The sequence below is a fragment of the Salvelinus fontinalis genome, chromosome 30, assembly GCF_029448725.1.
Source record: "Salvelinus fontinalis isolate EN_2023a chromosome 30, ASM2944872v1, whole genome shotgun sequence".
Lineage (NCBI taxonomy): Eukaryota > Metazoa > Chordata > Actinopteri > Salmoniformes > Salmonidae > Salvelinus > Salvelinus fontinalis.
Window position 1 is genome coordinate 15448376 of NC_074694.1, and position 27459 is coordinate 15475834.

The 27459-nt window shown below is 40.4% G+C and overlaps 1 protein-coding gene across 2 annotated transcripts in view; it reads right to left on the reverse strand.

The window, feature by feature from the left end:
• The window catches only part of col21a1 (collagen, type XXI, alpha 1), a 56709-nt gene that overhangs the window by 21459 nt on the left and 7791 nt on the right, over positions 1-27459 (reverse strand). For both annotated transcript variants that reach the window (XM_055889851.1, XM_055889852.1), the window contains exons 5-19: positions 23246-23474; positions 21297-21470; positions 20401-20478; positions 17944-18033; positions 16624-16686; positions 8218-8271; positions 8070-8123; positions 7795-7848; positions 7136-7189; positions 6617-6670; positions 6471-6524; positions 5578-5631; positions 2742-2786; positions 1864-1917; positions 1602-1655 (exon numbers count right to left, since the gene is read on the reverse strand). In XM_055889851.1, the coding sequence (XP_055745826.1) occupies positions 1602-1655; positions 1864-1917; positions 2742-2786; positions 5578-5631; positions 6471-6524; positions 6617-6670; positions 7136-7189; positions 7795-7848; positions 8070-8123; positions 8218-8271; positions 16624-16686; positions 17944-18033; positions 20401-20478; positions 21297-21470; positions 23246-23474 (1165 nt within the window). The remainder of the gene's footprint in view (positions 1-1601; positions 1656-1863; positions 1918-2741; positions 2787-5577; positions 5632-6470; positions 6525-6616; positions 6671-7135; positions 7190-7794; positions 7849-8069; positions 8124-8217; positions 8272-16623; positions 16687-17943; positions 18034-20400; positions 20479-21296; positions 21471-23245; positions 23475-27459) is intronic.

Sequence of the window (27459 nt, forward strand, 5' to 3'; positions counted from 1 at the left end):
AACATTGGCTCTTGTTAAACAGATATCAGCTAATGAAAAGTGATTGGGAGACAGAGAGTCGAGACCAGAGTACCAGACCGCTTTTGATTTCCATCCCAAAATTCCACTGGCGAAGGCAATAGTAGTCAGCTTGTATCACCATTTCATTTGGCGTCTCTAGTATAACCATGGCACTGCTCTAAACAACATACTCGCTAGAAATTATATCACTGCAGAAAATGCCAACCCAAGCACTATATGCATCTACAATAATGCAGAGTTTTGTTGCATGTCTCGGTAGGCCTATACAGTGGCACTCTAACACGACTAGAGGAACGGATTTCACACACCAATAGACAAGGGCTGATATGCACAGCACAACTATAAACCCTTTTAAGGACAGATGAGGTAATGTAGCCGGCAATATTTTGAATTTCATTACACTGCTCAATGTCATTAAGGGTTTTAAAGTTCCTCTGTGTGGTCATCACTGTCTCTAGTGGTGGTGTTGCAGCACTGTCTCTAGTGGTGGTGTTGCAGCACTGTCTCTAGTGGTGGTGTTGCAGCACTGCCTCTAGTGGTGGTGTTGCAGCACTGCCTCTAGTGGTGGTGTTGCAGCACTTTCTCTAGTGGTGGTGTTGCAGCACTGCCTCTAGTGGTGGTGTTGCAGCACTGTCTCTAGTGGTGGTGTTGCAGCACTGCCTCTAGTGGTGGTGTTGCAGCACTGCCTCTAGTGGTGGTGTTGCAGCACTGCCTCTAGTGGTGGTGTTGCAGCACTGCCTCTAGTGGTGGTGTTGCAGCACTGTCTCTAGTGGTGGTGTTGCAGCACTGCCTCTAGTGGTGGTGTTGCAGCACTGTCTCTAGTGGTGGTGTTGCAGCACTGCCTCTAGTGGTGGTGTTGCAGCACTGCCTCTAGTGGTGGTGTTGCAGCACTGCCTCTAGTGGTGGTGTTGCAGCACTGCCTCTAGTGGTGGTGTTGCAGCACTGCCTCTAGTGGTGGTGTTGCAGCACTGTCTCTAGTGGTGGTGTTGCAGCACTGCCTCTAGTGGTGGTGTTGCAGGAGACAGGAGTAATTGAGATCTTCTGGCCAGAACACTCAAATTGGTCCAACACAGTACAGATGTAGGATCTTAATTTGTGCCAGTTTGCTACGGCAGGAAAATACCTATTAAACCAATTATAATTCATGGACATTTTTGTATGAGGTGATGGATTTTTTGTTAGATTAAGTCTGAAATTTAAGGTGGAAATTACAAACTTTAGAAGCCTTTTTAAAATTAAAATACACTAAAAGTTAGCATTTCCTGCTGTGCAGGAACATTCTAAGCAACAAAACAGTGATCAAATTAAGATCCTACATTTGTACCTGTATTGGTTCACATCATTTCAATGCTAATATGGTGTATTAAGGTATATGTTTGAGCAATCTTTACTACTACTATTGACTATATTTACACAAGTTATTGAGATGTTCTCAGCCCCCCACGAAAGCTGCATTTTACTACTTCTGCAAATAGTACTCACATGGACATTGGGCAAAGGAAAATCAACATAATCCGTGATTGACATAATCCCATTGACAAGATGTTACATTTCTGGAAGAGAACAGAAACCACTGGTACCTTAGGTCCAGGTTGTCCTGATGATCCACGTTCACCAGGCAATCCATTGTCCCCCTAAATAAGAAAAATAAGAAAACAACATCAGTTTCGATGTTCCCGGTATTTCTACACATCTGTATTTGTATTTATTATGGATCATTGAGTATGTGTGAAAATTCCTTAGAACTTTGCTCCATACATATGTAAAATATACTACTGTAAGTGTGACCCTGAATACATTTGGACAAATTGAAACTGGATCTATTGGTGGCAGCCAACTTACAGATGTTCCAGTCGAACCTTTGGCTCCCTTCGGTCCTGGCAAACCATCTTCACCCTGTAATTATAGCTTCATATAATTAATAACGTTGGTAGTCATTTTTCTATGCTGTAATTTAACGCAACAGTTGTTCAATTTGGAAATATTTTTTGCGAAGAAATACAAGTATAACAACTTCCCTGATTGATTGCATGTGTGCTCTTTCTCTCTGTCACTTATGACATCTTTATTAAACATTATTTATGTATTTCAATATCAAAACTTGAACCATAGTTTATAAAAGTCTAATGTTATGGGGATAGGGTACTGGGTCCTCAGAGGACTTTTGAAAATGTACTTATTTGTGGGCAAGACTGAAGTCTTCACATTTTAGTGATCCCAAAATCATTTGTGGATTTTCCTAAATCCATCACCCGCACTTATATTTTTGTCATTTAACAGATGCTAAAATCTTATCCAGAGCGACTTACAAGAACAATTAGGGTTCAGTGCCTTGCTCAAGGGCACATCGGCAGATCTTTCACCTAGTCGACTCAGGGATTCAAACCAACAATTTTACGGTTACTGGCCCAACACTAGAACGACTAGGCTTACTTTATTATATTCCTATTTATTTTAGTCTGTACACTATAACAGTGCATGTAAACCATAGTTGAAAACAGTATAGTGTTCATAAATAGTTTTAGACATAAAATAAGGGAATGCCAAATAAAGTACAATAACATTATAGCCTTTCTTGCCAGCACAAAAGTTTGCTATAAAAAACTTGCCGGGAAGGAGATTGTGACTTTGAATCAATATTTAATGAAAATGTAATAGACAGACAGTATGGGTACATCCTAATATAAGGGCAGACCTTTATGAGAATAACAGGAGCTCACCTTAGTTCCACTCTGGCCCTCATTTCCAGGCACGCCAGGCATACCCTGGAAACAAAGACAGAGTATGTAGCTTACTCTATATGACAAAACACGATCACAATACACCGTGTGTTATGCATTACAATTGTTTTCAATATATTGATGAAAGACAGACAGGTCAGTGTCCTCCCCATCTAACGCAGCTAACATACTGTATATGGTTCACGGATGGTTTTGTTTTCTTTCTTCTGAGAGTCTGGATTATTCACATATCAAATGTCTTTCCCCTGAGCTTCGCTGGCTCTATCAGACAGTGGGTTTAATAGCTTTCACAGGATGTTGTAAAAACAAACACAAATACCGCCCTAATGAAGAGAACAGTGGTACTAGATAGCATCACAATGAATGGACAGGCCGAATGTGGCTTGAAACCTCATTGCATTTATAATTCATCAGAGAGATTGTTGTACCAATCTATATAACATTCAATATGTGTGTGTTAACCCTTGGCGATCTCTTCATAACATGTTGATTGATTTTATATGAATAACTAGTTGACCCCTAACAAGGATAGACCTAATAGTACAAATAGGTTTGTTGTCCAATAAATATACTTCCTAAAGTTTGTATAGAAGAATATACACAACTTTATGTGGACCTATAAGTGTTCTCTGCACACAATAGTTTTCCCACTAATCAGTCATTTCAACATGGAAAATGTATCTGGGACACCTCCAGAGTCTCATTCCGACAAAGCCTCAGACCTCAAAGCTCTTAAAGCCACAGTGTATATCTTGGTTTAAATGAATAGCAACACAGTCCCAAAAATATTACTCATTGAAAACAGCAATAGGTGTTTCAAATGCTTGAGGATATGTTCCATGAAGTGGAATGGATGCATTCCATTTCCATGAAAGCTTGCCCATTTTGTCTGACCACTCAGTGTCAGAAATCAGGAGTTTAAAAGAAGAAGCATGTATGTAGTGAACAAATATGCCATGTTTATGGAAGTACGAAATAAGGACTACTGCATTTAGTGATACCAAATATCTCTGAAAATTCACTGTGGTGTAACGCTGTGAATGATGAGACCAAAAGGAGACTATTGCGTACAGGCCAAAGGTCAGGTGACACATCATATTTAAGTAGTCCCAGAGATGACTGTATATCCTTTTTCAAGTATGATCTACATTCATGGCTGTACGCATATTATCTATTGAAAAGATTTCCTCCTCTTCAAAGACTTTCGACAGACACATCTCTGTTACACTTCAAACAAAGAATGACGTTGAAGGTTAAGGATATGGATATGGATGACATAGCAGGCCCTTAAGTAGTGGTTGGCGGCAAATGTAGAATAACCAACAATGTCAAATCCCAACCAGGGATTGTCACATCCTAAGCCAAATTCTGCATATTCCATTACACCTCACAGCATAAACTGATATATGTTTGGTAGTTGAGAGACAATATTTGTGGTTAATGGACAAATGTGAAAAGTGCCTGGCGTTTAAAACCCTCCTGGGGACATAAATGGTCGTAAATAGTAAATCTGTTAGTTTGTGAATGTTTAGTTGAGTAAATAAACAGTTTATAATTGTTGAGCATATCCAACAAAACTACCTTGAAATGCCTCTTTAGTCAGTTTTTCATGATAAACGGGTACAGATGTTTGGAAAACGGCAGAGACTTTATCTTGAGGGGATTGTAAAGGAACATGGAAACATGGAAAATAACTCATCAAAAATCCTCCGATGCTGCAAATATATTAAAAGCTGTTCCCCAGACGAGGCTATTGACAATTAGCCACTTCAGTTAAGACACCATGAAAATCTAATCTATTTATGTAATGGCTGGAATGGAATTAATGGAACAGTATCAAACACATCAAACATATGGAAACCACATGTTTTACTCCATTCCATATATGCCATTCCAGCCATGACAATGAGCCTGTCCTCTTATAGCTCGTCCAAACAGTCTTCTCTAATCTGTTGGCATCTATCTGTTGGCTTTGGATAGGGCCTGAAAGTGGTTTTGGAGGGCCAATAGGGTGTGCTCATCCATCTAATCTAAATACACCAATGACTCAAGGTGATGTCTTTCGGATACAACACTCTTGACTCTCATTGGTTATTCAAAATCCCATGACACTTGTCTCAAGAGTAAGGCTGATCACCCAATCCTTTTCCCCATGCCATTATCAACACATCAGGTAAAAGAAGTACCTAAATAGAAAAAATATAGAAAAAGTCTCAAAATACAATAATTTTATACACTAGCTTTGAGGGGGTTACAGGCAGAGACAACTATTGTGTTATTTAGTCCATAAAGACATTGGATCATTGGATGTTCTGGCAAACCAAATGGCTTACAGCCCTGTGGAGCAACTGACTCATCTAGAACATTGTAGTTCCACCACTCGGCTTGTGTGGCCAAATCTGCAGAGCTCCCAAGACTAATGGGGATGCACTTGTGTAAAACTCTTTTTCAGATGTATTATTCTGTCCCCAAATGACTACAAAATGACTACATGAAGTCACCAAAGTATTGCCATAATAGGGTTTATATCCTGGGATGAACTAGAGGGAAACCACTCCAAATTTACTAGCTGTCAGAAATACTGTCATGATCCATGATGTCGGCTGTGATTCAAGTAGCTCCAGATGACCGAGTCTGTTTTGGATATCCCCTGCTAAAGTCAAGGAACTCATTTTATTTGAGGGGGCGGAGGGCATTCTGGCATTGTTCATATTTCATAGAAACCCAAGCATACAAGAAAGTAGACCGTCTAGAGTGCATAGAATGTAGATTATAATCCATGGTTATAGAAAGAATAGAAATGTCCATGACTTACAGGATGGCCCTCCCTTCCGTCTAGACCAGGGATGCCAGCTGCTCCAACCTCTCCCTATTGATGAAAATAATGCATCAGAATATCATTAACACAGACATCATGTTTGATGATTCAGTGTACCGGCTACAGGTACAGTTCAAAAGAGATAGCAGCACCCCACCATGAATTTGCTCATTGGATACTGTTGAATCTATCTGTTACATAAAGTTAACAGCAGAGGCGGCAGGTAGCCCAGCGGTTAACAGTGTTGGGCCAGTAACCGAAAGGTCGCCGGTTTGGATCCCCTAGCCAACTGGGTGAAACATCTGCCGATGTACCCTTGAGCAAGGCACTTAGCTGTAAGTCAGTCTGGATAAGAGTGTCTGTAAAATTAGGTGTTAAATAAGGTGTCTGTACAGTATCAGCTCTACATGTACAGTAACCCAGCTTGTCAAGCCATTATTTGCAACCAACTGGCAATCTAAAAACATCCAATGAGACACTACTTGTTCTATTTTCCACAGTGTAGAAGGGAAGAAACCAACTGTGAACATTTTGGAAGGTTCTACATGTGGAAGAAAAAATCATATAAATCCAGAAGTTATAACGCAGACACAACCACCTAGATGGTGATGAACTGCCGTTAAGATAATGAAAACCATGTGTCAGAAAAGCCTGAGCTGAGTAAGAACACAAGGAAACAATGGTGCTAACCCCCTTATAGATCACAATGTGTGCTAACAGCAATAATATATTTCCACTGTTGGGGAACTGCCAGACAACAGCAGCGTAACCCTTTGGTGGTTCAGTTCAGACCAACTACGACAAGTCAACCTTATGGTCAATTTTGTCATACGTCAATCCCATCCATCAGTGAGTTAACTTTCCTTTGTTTAGTCACATTAAAAACCAACCTTTTGACCGATTTGTCCTGAGACTCCGTTCTTTCCATCGCTTCCAGGTAAACCCTGAGTTGAAGAATGGGAGAAAGAGAGATCTTTTCAAACTTAAAGCCATGTCAGTTCCTGGTTTGAGACCAGAGTATCTAAATTGTACATACTGGTACTCCTGGATGTCCTGCTGGCCCAGAGAATCCCCTGGCTCCTTTTTCTCCCTGAAATTGTCAAATCATCAACATTACCAAGATTGATATTTCATATTTAGTCTTTTATTAGGATCCCCTTTAGCCGCTGCCAAGGCAGCAGCTACTCTTCCTAGGCTCCATACCGGAACCAAACAACACATCACTACTCTTCCTAGGCTCCATACCGGAACCAAACAACACATCACAACAAAACGGTCTAGGTCATCAATAAAACAATCACACAATACCTTGGGTACTATATAAATTCACCCTTATCCATCATTACAAATGTACCATATAAAATGTACAATATTACAACAATATAATACTACAGTATTTTGGCCAGAGGTCAATATACTGTATACATTTGTCAATATGTTTGTCAACTTGAAAGCATAAGCAAGTGGCCAGTTAACTACTACCTAACCTACGCTGTTTACTTGGCAACGAATGTACATAACCGTGTGGTTAATAACAGTATTGGGATATTCTTACCACTTGGCCATCTTTGCCGGCAAGTCCTGATCCCCCTGAAAGACCCATAGAGCCCTGGGAAAAAATAAGAAATGAAAGATAAGTTTAATAACAATTTATTACCATGCAACGCCCCTTGCCTACCATTCTCTGAACACATTTGATTAAGATGAACAGTGAAATGCTTACTTACGGCCCTTCCCAACAATGCAGAGAAATAGAGAAAGAATAACAAAGGAATAATAATAACAGTAACAATAAATAATGTACAGAGTCAATGTCTATGTTCCTTACAATCTACAAATGTTTCATGTTCTTTTTAATTTCCTTTGGCCTGCTCTCATAGAATACAAGGTGTATTGTTTTATTAGATGTGGGATTCATGACATTCAGTTCACCAGCTGTTTATTTGCATTTAAGACGGTTCTATTAGGATAGTCCCGAGAGTGTATTTATCACTATGGATTACCAATAGCTTCCTTTTCTGTTCATAATTTGACCAAAGTAATGAATCAATACAACATATGTCATCTGCCCAGGATGTAAGACATTTAGGGAGATGGATTACTGATTAGATACAAATTAATTGAAAAACCTGGCTGATAATGTGCATGCAAAGAGTTGATATTATATGTATACATTTGATAACCTTATTCAGTGAAACCAGTGTTGTGGTGTACCTTTTCACCTGCTTGACCCAATGGCCCAGGTAATCCCGGAACCCCTCTTTCACCCTGAAAAGACAAGAGATTTATACATAAAATACATAAGAGAAGAGATTTATACATGAAAAGACAAGAGATTTATACATAGATTATTAGAAGTAGGTTTGATCAGTTGGTTGGAATACAAGCATTGGTTATAATGCTTGAAAGCGGGTCTTCTACAGTGTCATAAAATAAACAATGCCGAATCGATAAAAAGTCATACTAATGCCCTTTTTTGACCTTCCTACCGAATCACCAGGCCGTCCTTGTTCTCCCTTGTTGCCATCAACCCCGCGTCGCCCCTGAAAGAGAGAACAGAAAGAGCAGCTCCATTGATTTAACATCAAAAACACTACTCTGATCAAAACATAATTTGTTTTAAAATTCAGCTGATACCTCTGTCCCAGTTGGACCCTGTGGTCCAGGAATCCCTCGGTTACCAGGAACACCCTTCAATTTAAAAAGAGATGCGAATTCATGAGATATTTACCCTTTTTATTAATGCTGCTCATAGATAAAACACATGAATCAGCTGTGTGTTCAATTAAATGATTCTCACTTAATGCGGCTATCAGCAGTTAAACATTAACAAAGCGGACTCCTAGCCTGTGTTTCGCTAAAACGTTGAGGGCTGGAGAAACGTAACCGCGCTCAAATTCGTAGACAGAGCTATGGATGCAAGGACTGACCATCCATTATATCAAAATTAAGGGTAACAATTTACTTTGACGACACAGCCATAAAGCATTCTTTATACTTCTATAAGCATTTCATGAACGTGTTATAACAGGTCCCAAATGCATTATTAATTCAAGGTTAATGAAATATATCCATAGCATATCTATAGAGCATATATATAGCGCCTTCCTAGTCCGGTGTGGATCACTTGGTAGAGCACAGCACTTCCAACGCCAGGGTTGTGGGTTCGACTCCCATAGGGGACCAGTATGAAAATGTATGTACTCACTACTGTAAGTCGCTCTGGATAAGAGAGTCTGCTAAATGTAAAAAACTGTAAATGCTATACAAAAGCTAATATTTAGGAATCTTTATAGATGTGTCATATGGTGGACTTTAGCCTTCATAGTTACATTTTCATTGACCTATGCATGCTCTCACAAATTATTGACCTTAATTGATGGCATGTGTGTGCTGTGACTTTCTGTACTTAATAACCACCATCCTCCTGTGATTGGAGCATCCCTTAAACTACTGTCTCTCTTTCATTGTGGTCCACACCCTCTACCTCCTTTATAACCTGTGTTTGAGGTCAAGAGCGGTGAGTAAAAGACGCAAGTTGTTGGTCCCAAACAACAAAGGTTTGAGTTGCGTAGGTGTGGTTGAAGTTAGCTCATAGTGGCGTTCGTCCTAAAAATAGTTTTCCCTGCCTTCAGGGTTGTCGTCTATTGTTAATTTTTTTGTAGTTCTTGCTCCAAGTGCCACACCCCGTGCCCGTGGTGATGGTGGCTTCGCCAGGTAGATTTGTTGTGATTAAATAATTGACAACGTCATTTATTTGCTCTTATGGACAGTAATGTGGTTGTAGTCCTATGCATTATTACTGTCTATGTAGTGTGCAAGCCACCATCTGGGTATCTATTGATTGATGATCGTTGTGATACTGGCTTGAAGAAAGAAGATTGTAATAAAAAAAATAAATGATGGTGTTGTCGGGTCAATTGCATTGCTAATGACCCAACTCATAAGATTTGGGCTCCCGAGAGGCGCAGCGGTCTAAGACACTGTATCTCAGTGCAAGAGGCATCACTGCAGTCACTTTTTCCACATTTTGTCACATTACAGCCTTAAATTGTTTTTCCCCCGCCATCAATCCACACAATACCATATTATGACAAAGCAAATACAGGTTTAAATTTATTTTTGTACATTTACAAAAAAACAAACGTCCCTTTTTCAGGACCCTGTCTTTCAAAGATAATTTGTAAAAATCCAAATAACTTCACAGATCTTCATTGTAAAGGGTTTAAACACTGTTACCCATGCTTGTTCAATGAACCATAAGCAATTAATGAACATGCACCTGTGTCGTAAAGACACTACCAGCTTAAAAACGGTGGGCAATTAAGTCCAAAGTTACGAAAACTTAGGGCACTAAAGAGGCCTTTCTACTGACTCTGAAAAACACCAAAAGAAAGATGCCCAGGGTTCCTGCTCATCTGCGTAAACGTGCCTTAGGCATGCTGCAAGGAGGCATGAAGACTGCAGATGTGGCCAGGGCAATAAATTGCAATGTCCGTACTGTGAGACGCCTAAGAAAGTGCTACAGGGAGACAGGACGGACAGCTGACTGTCCTCGCAGTGGCAGACCACGTGTAACAACACCTGCACAGGATCGGTAAATCCGAACATCACACCTGCGGGACCAGATACAGGATGGCAACAACAACTGCCCGAGTTTCACCAGGAACACACAAACCCTCCATCAGTGCTCAGACTGTCCGCAATAGGCTGAGAGAGGCTGGACTGAGGACTTGTAGGCCTGTTGTAAGGCAGGTCCTCACCAGACATCACCGGCAACAACGTCGCCTATGGGCACAAACCCACCGTCGCTGGACCAGACAGGACTGGCAAAAAGTGCTCTTTACTGACGAGTCGCGGTTTTGTTTCACCAGGGATGATGGTCGGATTCGCGTTTATCGGGAAAGAATGAGCGTTACACCGAGTCCTGTACTCTGGAGTGGGATCAATTTGTAGGTGGCGCGTCCGTCATGGTCTGGGGCCTTCACGAATGAGAGTTACACACAGCATCATCAGACTGAGCTTGTTGTCATTGCAGGCAATCTCAATGCTGTGCATTACAGGGAAGACATCCTCCTCCCTCATGTGGTACCCTTCCTGCAGGCTCATCCTGACATGACCCTCCAGCATGACAATGCCACCAGCCATACTGCTCATTCTGTGCGTGATTTCCTGCAAGACAGGAATGTCAGTGATCTGCCATGGCCAGCGAAGAGCCCGGATCTCAATCCCATTGAGCACGTCTGGGTCCTGTTGGATCGGAGGGTGAGGGCTAGGGCCATTCCCCTCAGAAATGTCCGGGAACCTGCAGGTGCCTTGGTGGAAGAGTGGGGTAACATCTCCCAGCAAGAACTGGCAAATCTGGTGCAGTCCATGAGGAGGAGATGCACTGCAGTACTTAATGCAGCTGGTGGCCACACCAGATACTGACTGTTACTTTTGATTTTGACCCCTCCTTTGTTCAGGGACACAAATATTCAATTTCTGTTAGTCACATGTCTGTGGAACTTGTTCAGTTTATGTCTCAGTTGTTGAATCTTGTTAAGTTCATACAAATATATACACATGTTAAGTTTGCTGAAAATAAACGCAGTTGACAGTGAGAGGACGTTTCTTTTTTTGCTGAGTTTACTTTATTTATGTACGTATTCAGACCCTTTGCTATGAGACTCGAAATTGAGTTCAGGTGCATCCTGTTCCCATTGATCATCCTTGAGATATTTCTATATCCTGCCTGTTTGGCCCTGTCCGGGTGTATCGTCGTACAGGGTCACAGTGTCTCCTGACCCCTCCTGTCTCAGCCTCCAATATTTATGCTGCAATAGTTTATGTGTCGGGGGGCTAGGTTCAGTGTGTTATATCTGGAGTATTTCTCCTGTCTTCCTGTGTGAATCTAAGTATGCCCCCTCTAATTCTCTCTCTCTTTATCTCTCTTTCTCTCGGAGGACCTGAGCCCTAGGACCATACCTCAGGACTACCTGGCCTGATGACTCCTTGCTGTCCCCAGTCCACCTGATCAGGCTGATGCTCCAGTTTCAACTGTTCTGCCTGTGGCTATGGAACCCTGACCTGTTCACTGGACGGGCTACCTTGTCCTGGACATGCTGTCTTGGACTCTCTCTCTACCGCACCTTCTGTCAACCAACTCTGAATGATCGGCTATGAAAAGCCAACTGACATTTACTCCTGAGGTGCTGACTTGTTGCACCCTCGACAACTACTGCGATCATTATTATCTGACCCTGCTGGTCATCTATGAACGTTTTAACATCTTGGAAATGTTCTTTTATAATCTCCACCCAGCACAGCCAGTAGAGGACTGAACACCCCTCAGAGCCTGGTCCCTCTCTAGGTTTCGTCCTAGGTTCTGGCATTTCTAGGGAGTTTTTCCTAGCCACCGTACTTCTACATCTGCATTGCTTGCTGTTTGGGGTTTTAGGCTGAGTTTCTGTACAGCCCTTTGTGACATCGGCTGATGTAAAAAGGGCTTTATAAATGCATTTGATTGCTTGTAATCGCTGCGCAAAGTACTGAGTAAAAGGTCTGAATACTTACGTAAATGTGATATTTGAGTGTTCATAAATTTTTCATGTGGAAAAACGGATTCTGCTTTATCATTATGGGGTATTGTGTGTCGATTGATGAGGGGGAAAAAATATCTAATCCATTTTAGAATAAGGCTGTAACGTAACAAAATGTGTAAAAAGTCAAGGGGTCTGAATACTTTCCGAAGGCACTGTATTTCATGAACCTTTAATGTGGTTGAGATCTGTTATAACATGTTACTGAAAAGCTTAGATATGTGTAATGAATGCTTTATGGCTATATAGTGTTGGGTTCGGATTTCTTGACTTCTGAAATCATGAAATATACTTATTCATGTCACTGAGGGAGAGAATGGAATGTATAATGTTTACATTCTGTCAGGATGTGTTATCGTTAGCCTTCAGGGATCCTATGGGAGGAGGACAGACACAGTCTGGTACCAGTCACCATGACAGCAGTGATTTTGGTAGCATTGAGCACTTTGGGGCAGAGGTCAGGTCAGATGAAGTGAGGAAGAACAGATATCACTAAGGTTCGGTCTAGCAACAGGGATGCATTGGCTGTTCAGATGTGTAGGAGGAGACTCAGCAGAGGAGAAAGAGTTAAATAGCAGTGCTTGTGTGAATATGTTTTTTGTCTGATGCAGCTGTATTGACCCAATGGGCGAATACATTTGGTGTAAGCTTTCATAGCGTCCGTCGTGTTCTTAGTCTGATAATTAGAACCTAACAATAGTCAAAGTAAATGTTACCAAATTATAGTTTTCACCTATACAGGCTATACAGTGTTTGTTTACAAACTTTGGTGTAAAACAAGGTAATATTTTGGGTTCTGATGGGGTACAACAGTTGAACTAAGCTCATGAGGCATTTCTAAGTTATATTCTTCAAGAATCAATGTGTACATACCATTCATTGCTATGTCCAAAAAGGAATGTAGCTACTGCAGATTGCCCCGTCAAAATGTTAAAACAACTTTTAAAACCTTCATACACACACACTTTATAAGCCTTCATTAGCCCTTCATAAGGCCTATATAGATGCTTCAGAAGTCATTCATAATCAAATGCCATATGAATGGTGCCAAAAGGGTTTTGATAGATTTGACAAAACAGATGTAAGGACCTTTTATATCACTCTTTTTGTAGTATGACTTTGCTTATAAAGGATTCGTAAGACCTCTATGTAGGGATTATTAAAGCTTTAAAAAGCCTTTAGAAGTTCAAACATGTTTCTGGTATACTTAAGTCAAGGTAGTTAGTGTCCTGTAAAAGTCAAGGTTATAAGGTTAGGGGTAAACTATGCCTTCGTCCTCACAGCAGGCCAACCAAAATCTATATGAGGACATGACCTCCAGCCAGCTTTCAATTGGAATCTGTTGAAAAATGCTAATCAGTTTAATCAAACATCAGGCAATTTATTTTCTCCAAATCTTATTCCTACATGGCCATGAAAGAGGGTGAACCCCTTTTTCCATTGCTTTTAGGAGGCGTACTTTTATCCTCGTGAGAGTGGTGAGCACCACCGCCAAGCACTATACACTTCATAATTTTACGTCAAGAGAGCATATGAAACTCATTAATGAATTAGCGCTCATACTGCTGCTTTGCAGCTGTTATGGAAAACTTGAGCCTCTGCCCTAGATATGAAGTACTACATAGGTAGCAATTTACAATTCACACTACCTGTTAGCTACAATCTAGTTCCATGCTGCATTTTACTTGATTTTAATATCATAAACTGGCACAGGAAAGGTATGTTCTTTTTTTTGTTTTGACATCTGCATGTCTATATTCAACATAAGAAAAAATTGTCAGGAGAAAAGTATGCTTTCTGAGTGTAGATAAGTTTATGCATAGATCATAGATCTTTGCTCTTAGTATGATGGTAAACTTGATTACTGTACAGGATATGGTTCCAGTTCTGTAAGTTCTTTCATATTTCCACACCCATACTTGATTACACTACAAGTGGGCACCATTTGTTTATTCAACTGTAAGTGTGTCGACAAATTCATTGGGGAAAATTTGAGGACTGTTCAATTAAGATAATTATTCCAATTCTATGTAATGACTCAAACCACTAGAGGATGCTTACTGGGAACTAAAATATGCTCAGTTGCTACGGACGTTAGCATTTGCAATAAAACAGACCCCATATTTTGGGATAAACCCAAATGTAACATCTGCCCCAACTTCAGTGGGAGGATGAAATGTAGGAGGATGATATGTACGGCTTTCGTTGTTATGTAGTGTAGGGTTTGAACGAAACTAATATCTTTCCTCTGGTTACAAAGGAAAGACTTCACAAGATATTTATGAAAGACACTCTCTCATCCCTTTATTGCACTTTGGAGGAAGATTTGCTCCAATAAAGCAATGCCAGTATTTAAAGGCCACAACATGTTCACGAAGAATTCATCTTTGTATTGTAAACTGGTCTACACTTCTCGTGACCTCAGTCATCAGTAGAGATTAGTATCGAGTGCAAGTTGAACACCCCACACAGACCAGTGTACTGTCCTTCCAACCATACAGCATTTCAAAGCCTCTAATGGAAAAAGCTAGGAAAATATAGGACTTCAAAATGTCATCCGAACAGCGAGTTGATAAAGAGTTCATTGATAGATAACAATGAACAAATTGAGTTCATAAAAATTAACGAAACAATGGTTATTTTGTCCCTGATATAGTTTAGGCAGAAAATGACACAATAGACTTTGTTACATGACTATTTACAAGAATAATGATGATATTCGAAATTGAATTTATATGCCACTTTGGGCAAACATTACTGAGTCATTACGGGGTGGTTTTCCGGACACAGAATCAGACTAGTCCTGAACTAAAAATAACTTTTAATGTAGATTCTTCATTGAGCTTGATTTTTATTCCAGACGAGGTTTAATCTGTGTCCGGGAACTCGCCCCTACAACTTCAAAGTGATAGTAAAGCTGGTACAAGCAAACAAGCAATATCAGCAAACGTGCCACATGTTTTCAGTTACTGAATTTCAAGGTTCTTATGCAAGTATTCATACAGACACTCTTACCTCCTGCTTAACAGTTTCAGTGAAATCTGAGTCATACCACAAAAAACAACAAATGCCAAACCGCTAATGCAAAAACGCCTACTAAAAAATCTACTGCTACTGTAAGATTTATCCTGTTACAGTGACAGTCCCCTGTGAGGTAACATGTACTGTACTGTTTCATGGAAACAACGACCATGTGTCCTCTTAAAACATTTGTCAGATTTCCAGAAACATTTGCTTCATGGCATGAAGTCTAGCCCTTAGAAATGAACAGTACCCTAAAGGTTTGCTCCATGACTATCTTCATGGTCTGTTTCATACTCGTTATGTTCTGACTATAAGCCACTTAACATGTAATCAGGTGAAGATCCAATATGCTTTAGCATCTTCAGTGGCAACCAGATCATTATATCAAAGTCTACACTTAGATAGAAAGGGTTCCAAAAGGGTTCTCCGGCTGTCCACATAGGATAACCCTTTTTGGTTCTGGGAATAACTTTTAGGGTTTAATGTAGAACCCTCTGTGGAAAGGGTCCTACATGGAACCCAAAAGGGTTCTACGTGTAACCAAAAAGTGTTATTCAAAGGGTTATCCTATAGGGACAGCCGAAGAACCCTTTTTGGTTCTAGATAGCACCTTGTTTTCTAAGTCTACTCTCTGCAGATGTATGTCTGTTAGAAACTGTGGCAGCAGTGATTACTTATGTTTGAGTACAATCGAGTCTAGAAATAGTAGACCTGGGCCTGTATCCACAAGTGTGCTGACCTAGGATATGTCCATATAATCTTAATGTTTATGATCAGCACTCCTACTCTGAGACACTTTTTGGATACAGGCCCTGGACTTATTAAGCATATTTAACACAAAGCTTTTCTGCAAATAATGAAATATGATCTCCATCTGGCCCGCCTCGTGTGCCCAGTTATCACACTGGCAGGAGTCATAAAGTAGGGAGAAAAAGCCTTTAGAGTTAAGTACCAGGTACTGTACTTAACACTCAGACATTAACCTATTTTCCCTTTCCTTTTAAGCATGTGAAAAATGCCCTGAAATCCCTGGGAGGTAAATCCTGTTGGAGAAAGGGTACTATTAGCACCACTATGTACTCTACCCTGGGTGCCGATGACATGGGCGTCAATTAAGGCAGCCCCCTGCACCTGATTCAGAGGGGTTGGGTTAAATGTAGAAGACACGTTTTGGTTGAATGCATTCATATGTGCAACTGACTAAGTATCCCCTTTCACCCTTTCTCTCTAAGTTTGCTCTTTATCCGTTACAACATTAAAGGGAATTCTCTTGACATACAAAACATCCAACTGGCATCCAACTGATTTGAATATCCATTCAGCAATGTCCCGAATAGCAATTAATACATTTTCGATGCATTTATTTTCTCCAAAAGGGTTTGATTCTGATGGGTGTTGAGTGAGTGGATGTTTGTATATTAAACTATGTAGTACTCACAGGCTTACCATCAGCACCAGCAGGGCCAGCTTGACCTGGGTTCCCCAGTGTTCCTGCTTCCCCCTGACAGAAAACACAGTATGTTATTGACTGGACCATTTTGATCTTTAAACAATACAATTGCACCACTCATGAAACCGCTGAACTACTCTGAAACTGTTTGTCTATTGCATGCTTCACCGATTTGGTTTTAAAACATGTTCTTTGTGAGGAGCATCAAACAGAAATGCTTTTTACCTTTCCTGGAAAAGACCTTTCAATGCTTTACAGACTTTATCAGTACGAAAGATAATTCTGAGTTAATGTCTCAGCAGGACATGTTGAGCTTTACTTGATTCAAGATGCCCTTTTTTACAATTCCAGGTAATATATCAGCCCCATAGGAGGCTGGTGGGAGCATATATAGGAGGACGGGCTCATTGTAATGGCTGGAAGGGAGTAAATTGAATAGTAAGAAACACATAACAATTATGGAAACAACATGTTTAACTCCATTCCATTGATTCCATTCCAGCCATTACAATGAGCCCATCCTCCTATAGCTCCTGTAGGTCCTCCCACCAGTTTCCTCTGATTCAGCCCAAAAGATCCATCTGCGAACCAGCCATGCTTGTAGCCTTTTGGATGTATTATTAAAACCTTTAAGAGCAATCTTTTCCTGTTGAAAAACTGGATTTGTACCCATGCGTAACTATGGCCTTATAAACACAAACGTGTCTGCAACCTTGTGCACTTTTACAGAATAAAAGGTCCTGTTGCTGTGGTAATATTGCTTAAAGGTGAAACATTTTAGTTTAAGTTTTAACATCTTATAAATTCTTTGGCATATGCTCTGTGAACAATTAAATGTCACACAGCACTTTATTTTGTGGCCCATTTAAGGAAACTTTATTTTGCCTAGGAGCCAGTCTGTTTCTACTTTTAGTCAACTTGTCATTCTCTTGCCAAACAATCTGTAACTAGTCCCCTTTTCAATGGTTCATTATTTCCATCAATAAAAACGTTGGACTGTGGGGCAAGTCTTATTGATAACATCTTCCAACCACAACCCAATCACATGCATTGCTGTCACAGTGACGTACTGTAGGCACAAAGCCACATCCGTTTGAACCACATCTTTCTATTTGGCTGTACGTTCACGTCTTGGATGAATTGGTCATGCAAGTTGTGGGGAGACAAAACAATTTATGTCAGAAAACTGTTCAAAAGTGAAACGCTTTCAAAAGTGTATTTGATTTGCACAGCACCGTGTCCTGATGGAAGGAGTTGACACCTGATTTAAAAACTGGCAAGCGCTGTGATGTAACCCTTCTGACTGACCTTCATTCCTTGAAGACCAGGAGGTCCGGGAGGACAGGTACATGGTTCTGGAGTGGGGTCCACGTCTATGTCACCAGGGCCATTGGCACACTGGAATAAACAAGAAACACGCACACCATTCATTAATGGCACGTGGCCAAATGACCAAATCGCCCTCTAGTGGCCTCATGGGTGGAAAGTTATTCATATTTTTCATGTTTCAATGTCAAACTTTTTTTTTCACTTATTTCTTCTGTTACGTATATAAAGTGTAATATTGGGATGCAAACTCAAAATTGAATACATTTAAACTCTATATCTGACATGGTACAGGTGTCTTCTTTTTTAAAGCCCATAGCCATGTGTGTACTTTTCTTTCAAAGTAGACTACCAAGAAACACTCTGCCTACTGCAGTAAAAGGTTTTAACATAGTGATCACTAAGCCATACTCTTGTCATATGGAAGACATACGAGCAATTAATCAATGATATGTCTGATTTCCTGCTAACAGACACCCAGACAACTGAAGCCAAGGGAGTGCATTCAGTTCAGGTCTCTTAGCAGCTGTATCATTTAGCATTTGGCAGCCTAGTAGCATTCACACAGCAGACATTTCCAGCAAAATGACTTTGCAAACATAGTTCTAGAGACAAAGGGCTATATTACATGTTTATAGCAAGAGACAAAAAACCTTGACTGCATATTAGTACAAATATGTTTGCTTGCTTGACGCAAGGGAAACATATTACTTTGGACTTACCCTGAAATTAATCAAATGTAACTATAGGTATGTTCAACATAACGTCATTACCATGTGATTACTTTTTTATTACCGGTAGCCTAGCGGTTGAGAGTGTTGGGCCAGTAACTGAAAGGTCACTGGTGCAAATTGTCAAGCCGGCAAGGTGGTAAAAATCGGACGTTTTGCCCTTGAGCAAGGCAGTTAACCCCCAACAACAACTGCTCCCCGGGCGCCTATGATGTGGACGTCGATTACAGAAGCCCCCCGAACTTCGCTGATTCAGAGGGGTTTGGTTAAATGCGAAAGACACATTCCGATTGAATGCATTCAGTTGTGCAATTGACTAGGTATCCCCTTTCTCTTCCCTATTACAATGTTGTAAGTATAGTTAGTGCTGTGTAGTTACCTGGGTATAAGGGGAAAAGAAAAGAAAACTCCACCCAAAAACAACCTTTTAGTTTGTTTCATGAGTCTCTTGTTGATATTGTCACAAAATCGGTTGCATGTCAGCAACCACATTTTCAAGATACTGTATATAACTTTCAAAATACAGTAATACAGTCAGTATTTTGCATTATATGATGGTGTGTATTGCATCATATAATTGCTGGCATCCAAAACAAATTGGGATTATATCAACAATGGACTAATAAAACCAATATCAAAAGATAGAATGTTGGGTGGAATTTTCCTTTAATTGCACAACCCCTAGCAGATTAGTGATGGCAGGTAGCCTCGTGGAAAGAGCGTTGGGCCAGTAACCGAAAGGTTGCTAGATCGAATCCCCGAGCTCACAAGGTACAAATCTGTTGTTCTGCCCCTGAACAAGGCAGTTTACCCACTGTTCCTAGGCTTTCATTGTAAATAAGAATTTGTTGCCTAGTTGAATAAAGGTTAAATAAAAAATACAAAAGTGACACTGCAAAAGACCACAAAGTACAGTCTTACCTCTCGCAACGAAATTAAACGAGGGTTTACTTTGTAAGCGAGCAAAGCCATCAGCCAAAATACATACCTCGCCGTCCTGGAAATAAAAGGAGCGAGATTATGTCATGGAAGCGCCTGGAACCTGTAATCTCACACTAATAGACCAATTCGTTAAGACAATAACACTGGTTGAAGGTAAATGAGACAATGCAAGAGAGAGAGATGCTGGCATGCGGTTGTGTGTTTTCAGTGCCTCTCTCTTTTTGTTTCTCCCAAACTGATATCCAGAAACCACATATGCAAAACAATGGTCTGGCATCGTGGGTTAGTAGTGAAAGCAATAGCCAAGCCAATGCAGCATTTGGCCACTGCTTCACAAACAGATTTGCTGTCAGACGGTAAAATAACAGTGAGAGCAATGTGCATGTGGCAAGCAGAGGTAAAGGCGCTCCACCACAGCACAGTAGAAAGCAGGATGAGGTTAAACAAGTGATACGTGAAATAATCTATAAAACACGGGTCATATATCGTGAATCATATTCCTAGTATCATATGATTCAATGCACAACTGAAAGAGGAGAAAGAAGAAAGAAAAAGTAACGTTTTTTGACAAATTTCAACAGATTTCAAAATTAACATCGTATGGATTTTCCCCGATACTAAGTCATGGTGGTGGTATGATGGTATACAGTATAGTGGTGCATTGTAATTATAAACAGGAATATATGTGATCCCTTAAAAAAAAATGTTTGGTTTTAATGTGGCACATTTATTACAAGGACAGATCCAAAAAGGTGGTTGTACTCACAACTCCAGGTATTTCACAGGCAGTCTCACGGCTGTTCTGCTCGGGTTCGCAGTAGATCCTGAGTTTCATAATCTCAAACTGTTAAAGATAAAGGAATTATCATAAGGTTGGGGGTTAAAGCATTTCAACACTAACAAGTAGCTACTTTATCAGATAACAGTTTTATAACGATTCATGAAAAGTCCCTCTCATCACCGTACCAGGAAGTTATTTCTCTAGACTTAAGTGACACCATTATATTTACGATAACTTGTAAGGATTTACTTGCAGGTAATTTTCAAGTTTTATAGGTTGAAAACAAATCCAGCAACATTCTGGGTTACACGTCTTAAATTAGCTTGGCCAAAAGTTGTTAATTTTAACACACGTCATTATGATTGATTGCATGTTGAGGAAGTTTGGCACAGCACACCAAGTATCAACATGGCCAAATAAAGCAAAGACTAAATAAGACGTAGAGGGCAGAGAGGTTCTTCGTGGCAAGATTTTCTAATCCACTGAGGTCAGTATGTTTTAGAGGAAAATGCAGAATCTTGACTCTTCACATCCTACTTTTAAACAGTTAGACCAATAGCCGCTTAAATGCGATCCAATGTAGGATGTTAATTTGATCACAATGTTGAAGGAGAACTTTGCTAAACTTGTGGTGTATTTTAGGTTTTAAAAGGCTTCTAAAATGTGTAATTTCCCTCACAAAAGATTCATCAACCCCTACAAAAATGCCCATTAATTGTAATCCACATAATAATTCACATTTCCTGTTGCAGAAGGATTATTTTCTTTTTGTAGCAAACTGGCTCAAATTAAGATCCTACGTCTGTAAACGACAGTTGTCTTGCTCAAAGAAGCACAAATGCACGTTATTCGTTCTGAAAATGTTGTCTCCGGATACTTACTGGTACAGTTGTCTCTTTGCTGACATACTTTCCGATCTGGGTCTTCCCATTAATGAAGATACCAACAGGAGGTTCCAATAGCATGGTTTCAATTTCCAGGTCATCAACATACAGGGTAACATCCTGCTCAGTTACCAGTAGGCGAAGCTGGTGCCAGTTCTCATCAAATAATTTCTATTTGACAAGAAAAGAGGATGAGGAATGATTATATATACAAAGGTCAACACAGTCTAGGAGAATTTAGCAACTTGCCTACTAGAGAGTGCAATGGATATTAAATTGTTGGGCAATCACAAAACATTGATAGAAAGAACAATGGAGAAAGAAAGAATAAAGACAGCCTTAGAAGATCAGTTTCTTTTGTTTTTTGTTAAAATCACTAATCCATACGGTCAAAATATAAGAAATCAAAGGCTGCGTTTAGACAGGCACCTCAACACAGATATTTTTTAACTAATTGGTATTTTGACCAATAACATCAGATATTTTTACATCAGATATATTTTAGAGCTGATCTGATTGGTCAAAAGACCAACTAGTGCCTGTCTAAAGGCAGACCAAGACATTTAACTCAGGCATGTCAAGAAGCCATTGTAAAGTAAGCCTCGGCTAGCACATGGCCAGTAGGAAAACGTTGGATGATTTCAAATAGTCTGATATTGATCTCCAAGAAGTTTGATTATCTAACCATATTGAATCATTCTTTCAATTCACTACATTCCATTCTCCTCAAATGTCACAGTCTTCAACCCCCCCACATCCCAGTCCTTAGAAAGAGAATTATTTTCTCGAAAATTCTTTTTTGGAATATAATGTAGCTTGTTGTAATATCATTAGTGTGTGTAGTAAGAAACCCTATCACTGTTTTATGAGGACTCTCTGTGTTTCATGGACTGTAGAGACTGTACATCTGCCTCAGAGATTTTCATGATGATTGCCAGTTCTGGTGAGAAATGAATTAATGACTTAGCCGGACTATTTTCTTTCTCTTTTCCAAATTTGAGGTTTTCTAAATGCCATAAACAGGTCACGATTTAGATTTCCATTAAGGCTCGGTACAGATGTATCATCTTAATCATTATTTTGTTGCTGAGAATTTCACTGTTTCACAGGAAATGCACATGAGCTTCATGATTTACAAAAATTAATTGAAAACCTGCATTAACAGATGGTTATAGTAACAGTATTCCACTTTACATGTAGCCTCATTTTGACCCGCTAATAGCCTAACCACCGATCAAGCAGCATTATGGATTAAACGTTCAAATCCTGTTGCTGCAGTATTATTTTGCTGTGACAATACAAGTCAAATCAAATCAAATTGAATGTCAAATGTGCTGAATATAACCGGTGTAGACTTTACAATGAAATGCTTACTTACGAGCCCTTTACCAACAAATGCAGAGATAAAGAGTAAGAAAAATAGCTAATAAAAATAGAAAATAGTAACACAACAAATACCAATAACGAGGCTGTACACAAGGAGTAACAGTACCGAGTCAATGTGTGAGGTAGTTGGGTATGAGATAGTTGAGGTAATATTCTCATGTACGGTACCAGTCAAAAGTTTGGACACACCTACTCATTCAAGGGTTTTTCTTTGCCTTGATGCAAAGCTGTCATCTTTGAAGAATCTCAAATATAAAATATATTTTAATTTGTTTAACACTTTTTCTGGTTACTACATGATTTCATATGTGTTATTTCATACTTTTGATGTATTCACTATTACAAGAAAATAGTAAAAATAAAGAAAAACCCTTGAATGAGTAGGTGTATCCAAACGTTTGACTGGTACTGTAGGTAGGGGTAAAAATTACTAGGCAATTAGGGTAGATAATAAAAATAGTATCAATAAACAGAGGTCAAATGAAGATCCGACATCTGTAAAGTACTATCATGTCATGTGTCTGTTTTGGTGATTTAGAAGACTCATGGTGTTGAGGTACCTTGGAAGGTTCTTGTTGGAAGACCACTGTCTGAGTATCACCTGGTGCTACACTGGTTGTAGTGAACTTGACATTGCGTTCAAATCCGTTAAGTGTGACAGCCATTTGTGGTTTCCCGTTATTGGTCTGTACCCTCCATAAGTCCCACTCTTCCCTGAGCAGAGACCCCTTGTACCTCAGTGTGGACACAAAGACGTAGGACGGAGGCAGGCCGTCTGGAAACAAGTTCCTGTGGGCCAAAATGAAACAACCAGTCAATCACATCACCATGAAACAACCAGTCAATCACATCACCATGAAACCAGAGTGATAAAGTAGACATGGCAATAGTGACACTCGTAGGAAAGGCTATCATTTTTAGCTCACAATCTGTGGATATTACACGATTAGAAATGTAAAATAATGATGTAAAACATCACAGCACAATTGTAAAATATATGGCACATGGAAACTAAACGAGGGTGGTCTATGGTGATAGGTGGGATGGGCTGAGAGTGGCTGAGGGTTGGGATTAAAGAGATTATGTTTGGTAATGTATTATTCTTACGTGAATGCTTTATATAAAAGTACCATGCATGTCAAATGTGTATGTAAAATGTGTATGCAAAATGTATATGAAAATGTATTTATAAAATGTATGTACACTACCATTCAAAGTTTGGGGTCACTGAGACATTTCCTTGTTTTTGAAAGAAAATACAATTTTCTGTCTATTAAAATAACATCAAATTGATCAGAAATACAGTGTAGACATTGTTAATGCTGTAAATTACTATTGTAGCTGGAAACGGCTAATGGAATATCTACATAGGCGTACAGAGGCCCATTATCAGCAACCATCACTCTTGTGTTCCAATGGCACATTGTGTTAGCTAATCCAAGTTTATCATTGTAAAAGGCTAATTGATCATTAGAAAACCCTTTTGCAATTATGATAGCACAGCTGAAAAATGTTGTACTGATTGAAGAAGCAATAAGTAAGTAAGTAAGTAAGATGGCGCCGGAGAGGATGGCAGATGTTTTACGTGCCCCCAGCCGATTGTGTTTTTTTGTTCGTTTATTTGTGTTATTTGTAACTTCTTTTTTACATTTTTTGTACATAATATTGCCGTTACCGTCTCTTATGAGCGAAAATAACTTCTAGACATCAGGACTGCGATTACTCACGACGGACTAACAGAATTCTCTTTTTCCTTTCACAACTATGACGAGCTTGATGCGAAGGAAACACTGCTTCCTCGAGAACAGGCCCCGATCCCGTGACCTGCGTGAAGAGGAGGCGGAAAAAGAGGTGGTGAAGGTCAGGCTGCTTTCTGAAAATTTATAGGAGATCGAATAAACCCCCACTTCCCTCCATTCTGGTAGCAAAGTGCAATCTTTGGACAATAAACTCGACGAGTTACGAGGAAGATTAAACTACCAACAGGACATTAAAAACTGTAACATCTTATGCTTCACGAAGTCGTGGCTGAACGACTACAACATCAACATACAGCTGGCTGGTTATTCGATGTAACGGCAGGATAGAACAGCGGCGTCTGGTAAGACAAGGGGCGGTGGTCTATGTATTTTTGTAAACAACAGCTGGTGCACGATATCTAAGGAAGTCTGGAGCTTTTGCTCGCCTGAGGTAGAGTAGCTCATGATAAGCTGTAGACCACACTACCTACCGAGATAGTTTTCATTTGTATTCTTTGTAGCTGTTTACATACCACCACAGTCAGAGGCTGGCACTAAGACAGCATTAAATGAGCTATATTCCACCATAAGCAAACAAGGAAACGCTCACCCAGAGGTGGCGCTCCTAGTTGCCGGGGGCTTTAATGCAGGGAACCTTAAATCCGTTTTACCAAATTTCTATCAGCATGTTAAATGTGCAACCAGAGGGAAAAGAACTCTGGTCCACCTATACTCCACACACAGAGACGCAAAGCTCTCCCTTGCCCTCCATTTGGCAAATCTGACCATACTTTTATCCTCCTGATTCCTGATAACAAGCAAAAATTAAAGCAAATTAAAGAATTTGTCATAGGAAGCTGATGCAAAGCTACAGTACTGTTTTTCTAGCACAGACTGGAATATGTTCCGGGATTCCTCCTCTGATCAGTCATTGGCTCAGTCATCAGTCAGTCATTGATCAGTCAATAAGTGCATTGATGACGTCGTCCCCACAGTGACTGTACTTCCATACCCCAACCAGAAGCCATGGATTAGAGGCAGCATCCACACTGAGCTAAAGGCTAGAGCTGCCGCATTCAAGGAGCGGGATTCTAACCCGAAAGCTTATAAGAAATCTCGCTATGCCCTCCGACGAACCATCAAACAGGCAAAGCATCAATACAGGGCTAAGATCGAATCATACTACACCGGCTCTGATGCTCGTCGGATGTGGCAGGGCTTACAAACTATTACAGACTACAAAGGGAAGCACAGCCGAGAGCTACCCAGTGACACAAGCATACCGGACGAGCTAAACTACTTCTATGCTCGCTTCAAGGCAAATAACACTTGAGAGCAGCAGCTATTCCGGAAGACTATGTTATCACGCTCTCTGCAGCCGATGTGAGTAAGACCTTTAAGCAGGTCAACATTCACAAGGCCGTAGGGCCAGACAGATTACCAGGACATGCACTGCAAGCATGCGCTTACCAACTGGCAAGTGTATTCACTGACATTTTCAACCTCTCCGTGTCCGAGTCTGTAATACCAACATGTTTTAAGCAGACTACCATAGTCCCTGTGCCCAAGAATACTAAGGTAACCTGCCTAAATGACTACGACTATGTTTATAGCCATGAAGTCCTTTGAAAGGCTGGTTATGGCTCACATCAACACCATTATCCCAGAAACCATGACACAAAAGTGGTTGGCCTAATCACCAACAACGACAAGACAGCCTATAGGGAGGAGGTTAGAGACCTGGTCGTCTGGTGTCAGCGTGATCAAGTCAAAGGAGATGATTGCGACTACAGGAAAAAGAGGACCGAGCATGCCCCCATTCTCATCGACGACCTGCAGTGGTGCAGGTTGAGAGATTCAAGTTCCTTGGTGTCCCCATCACAATAATCTAACATGGTCCAAGCACACCAAGACTGTCGTGGAGAGGGCACGACAAAACCTATTCCCCCTCAGGAGACTGAAAATATTTGGCATGGGTCCTCGGATCCTCAAAAGGTTCTACAGCTGCATCATCGAGAGCATCCTGACTGGTTGCATCACTACCTGGTATGGCAACTTTTTGGCCTCTGACCGCAAGGCACTACAGTGCGAATGGCCCAGTACATCACTGGGGTCAAGCTTTCTGCCATCCAGGACCTCTATACCAGGCGGTGTCAGAGGAAGGCCCTATAAATTGTCAAAGACTCCAGCCACCCTAGTCATAGACTGTTCTCTCTGCTATCGCACGGCAAGTGGTACTGTAGTGCCAAGTCCAGGTCCAAGAGGCTTCTAAACAGCTTCTACTCCCAAGCCATAAGACTCCTGAAAATCTAATCAAATGGCTACCCAGACTATTTGCATTGTCGCACCCCACACCCTCTTTACACCTTATCACCAATACTAGAACAGAGCAAGCTGGCTCTAACCAGAATAGAAAGAGGAGTGGAAGGCCCCAGTGCACAACTGAGCAAGAGGACAAGTACATTAGAGTGTCCAGTTTGAGAAACGCCTCACAAGTCCTCAACTGGTGTTTTGCAGGTACTATTTAATGAAGCTGCCAGTTGAGGACTTGTGAGGTGTCTGTTTCTCAAACTAGACACTCTAATGTACTTGTCCTCTTGCTCAGTTGTGAACCGGGGCCTCCCACTCCTATTTCTATTCTGGTTAGAGCCAGTTTGCGCTGTTCTGTGAAGGTGAGTAGTACACAGCATTGTACCGGATTTTCAGTTTCTTGGCAATTTCTCACATGGAATTGCATTCATTTCTCAGAACAACAATTGACTGACGAGTTTCAGAAGAAAGTTCTTTGTTTCTGGCCATTTTGAGCCTGTAATCGAACCCGCAAATGCTGATGCTCCAGATACTTAACTAGTCCAAAGAAGGCCACTTTTATTGCTTTTTTAATCAGGACAACAGTTTTAAGCTGTGCTAACATAATTGCAAAAGGGTTTCCTAATGATCAATTAGCCTTTTAAAATGATGAACTTGGATTAGCTAACACAACGTGCCATTGGAACACAAGAGTAATGGTTGCTGATAATGGGCCTCTGTACGCC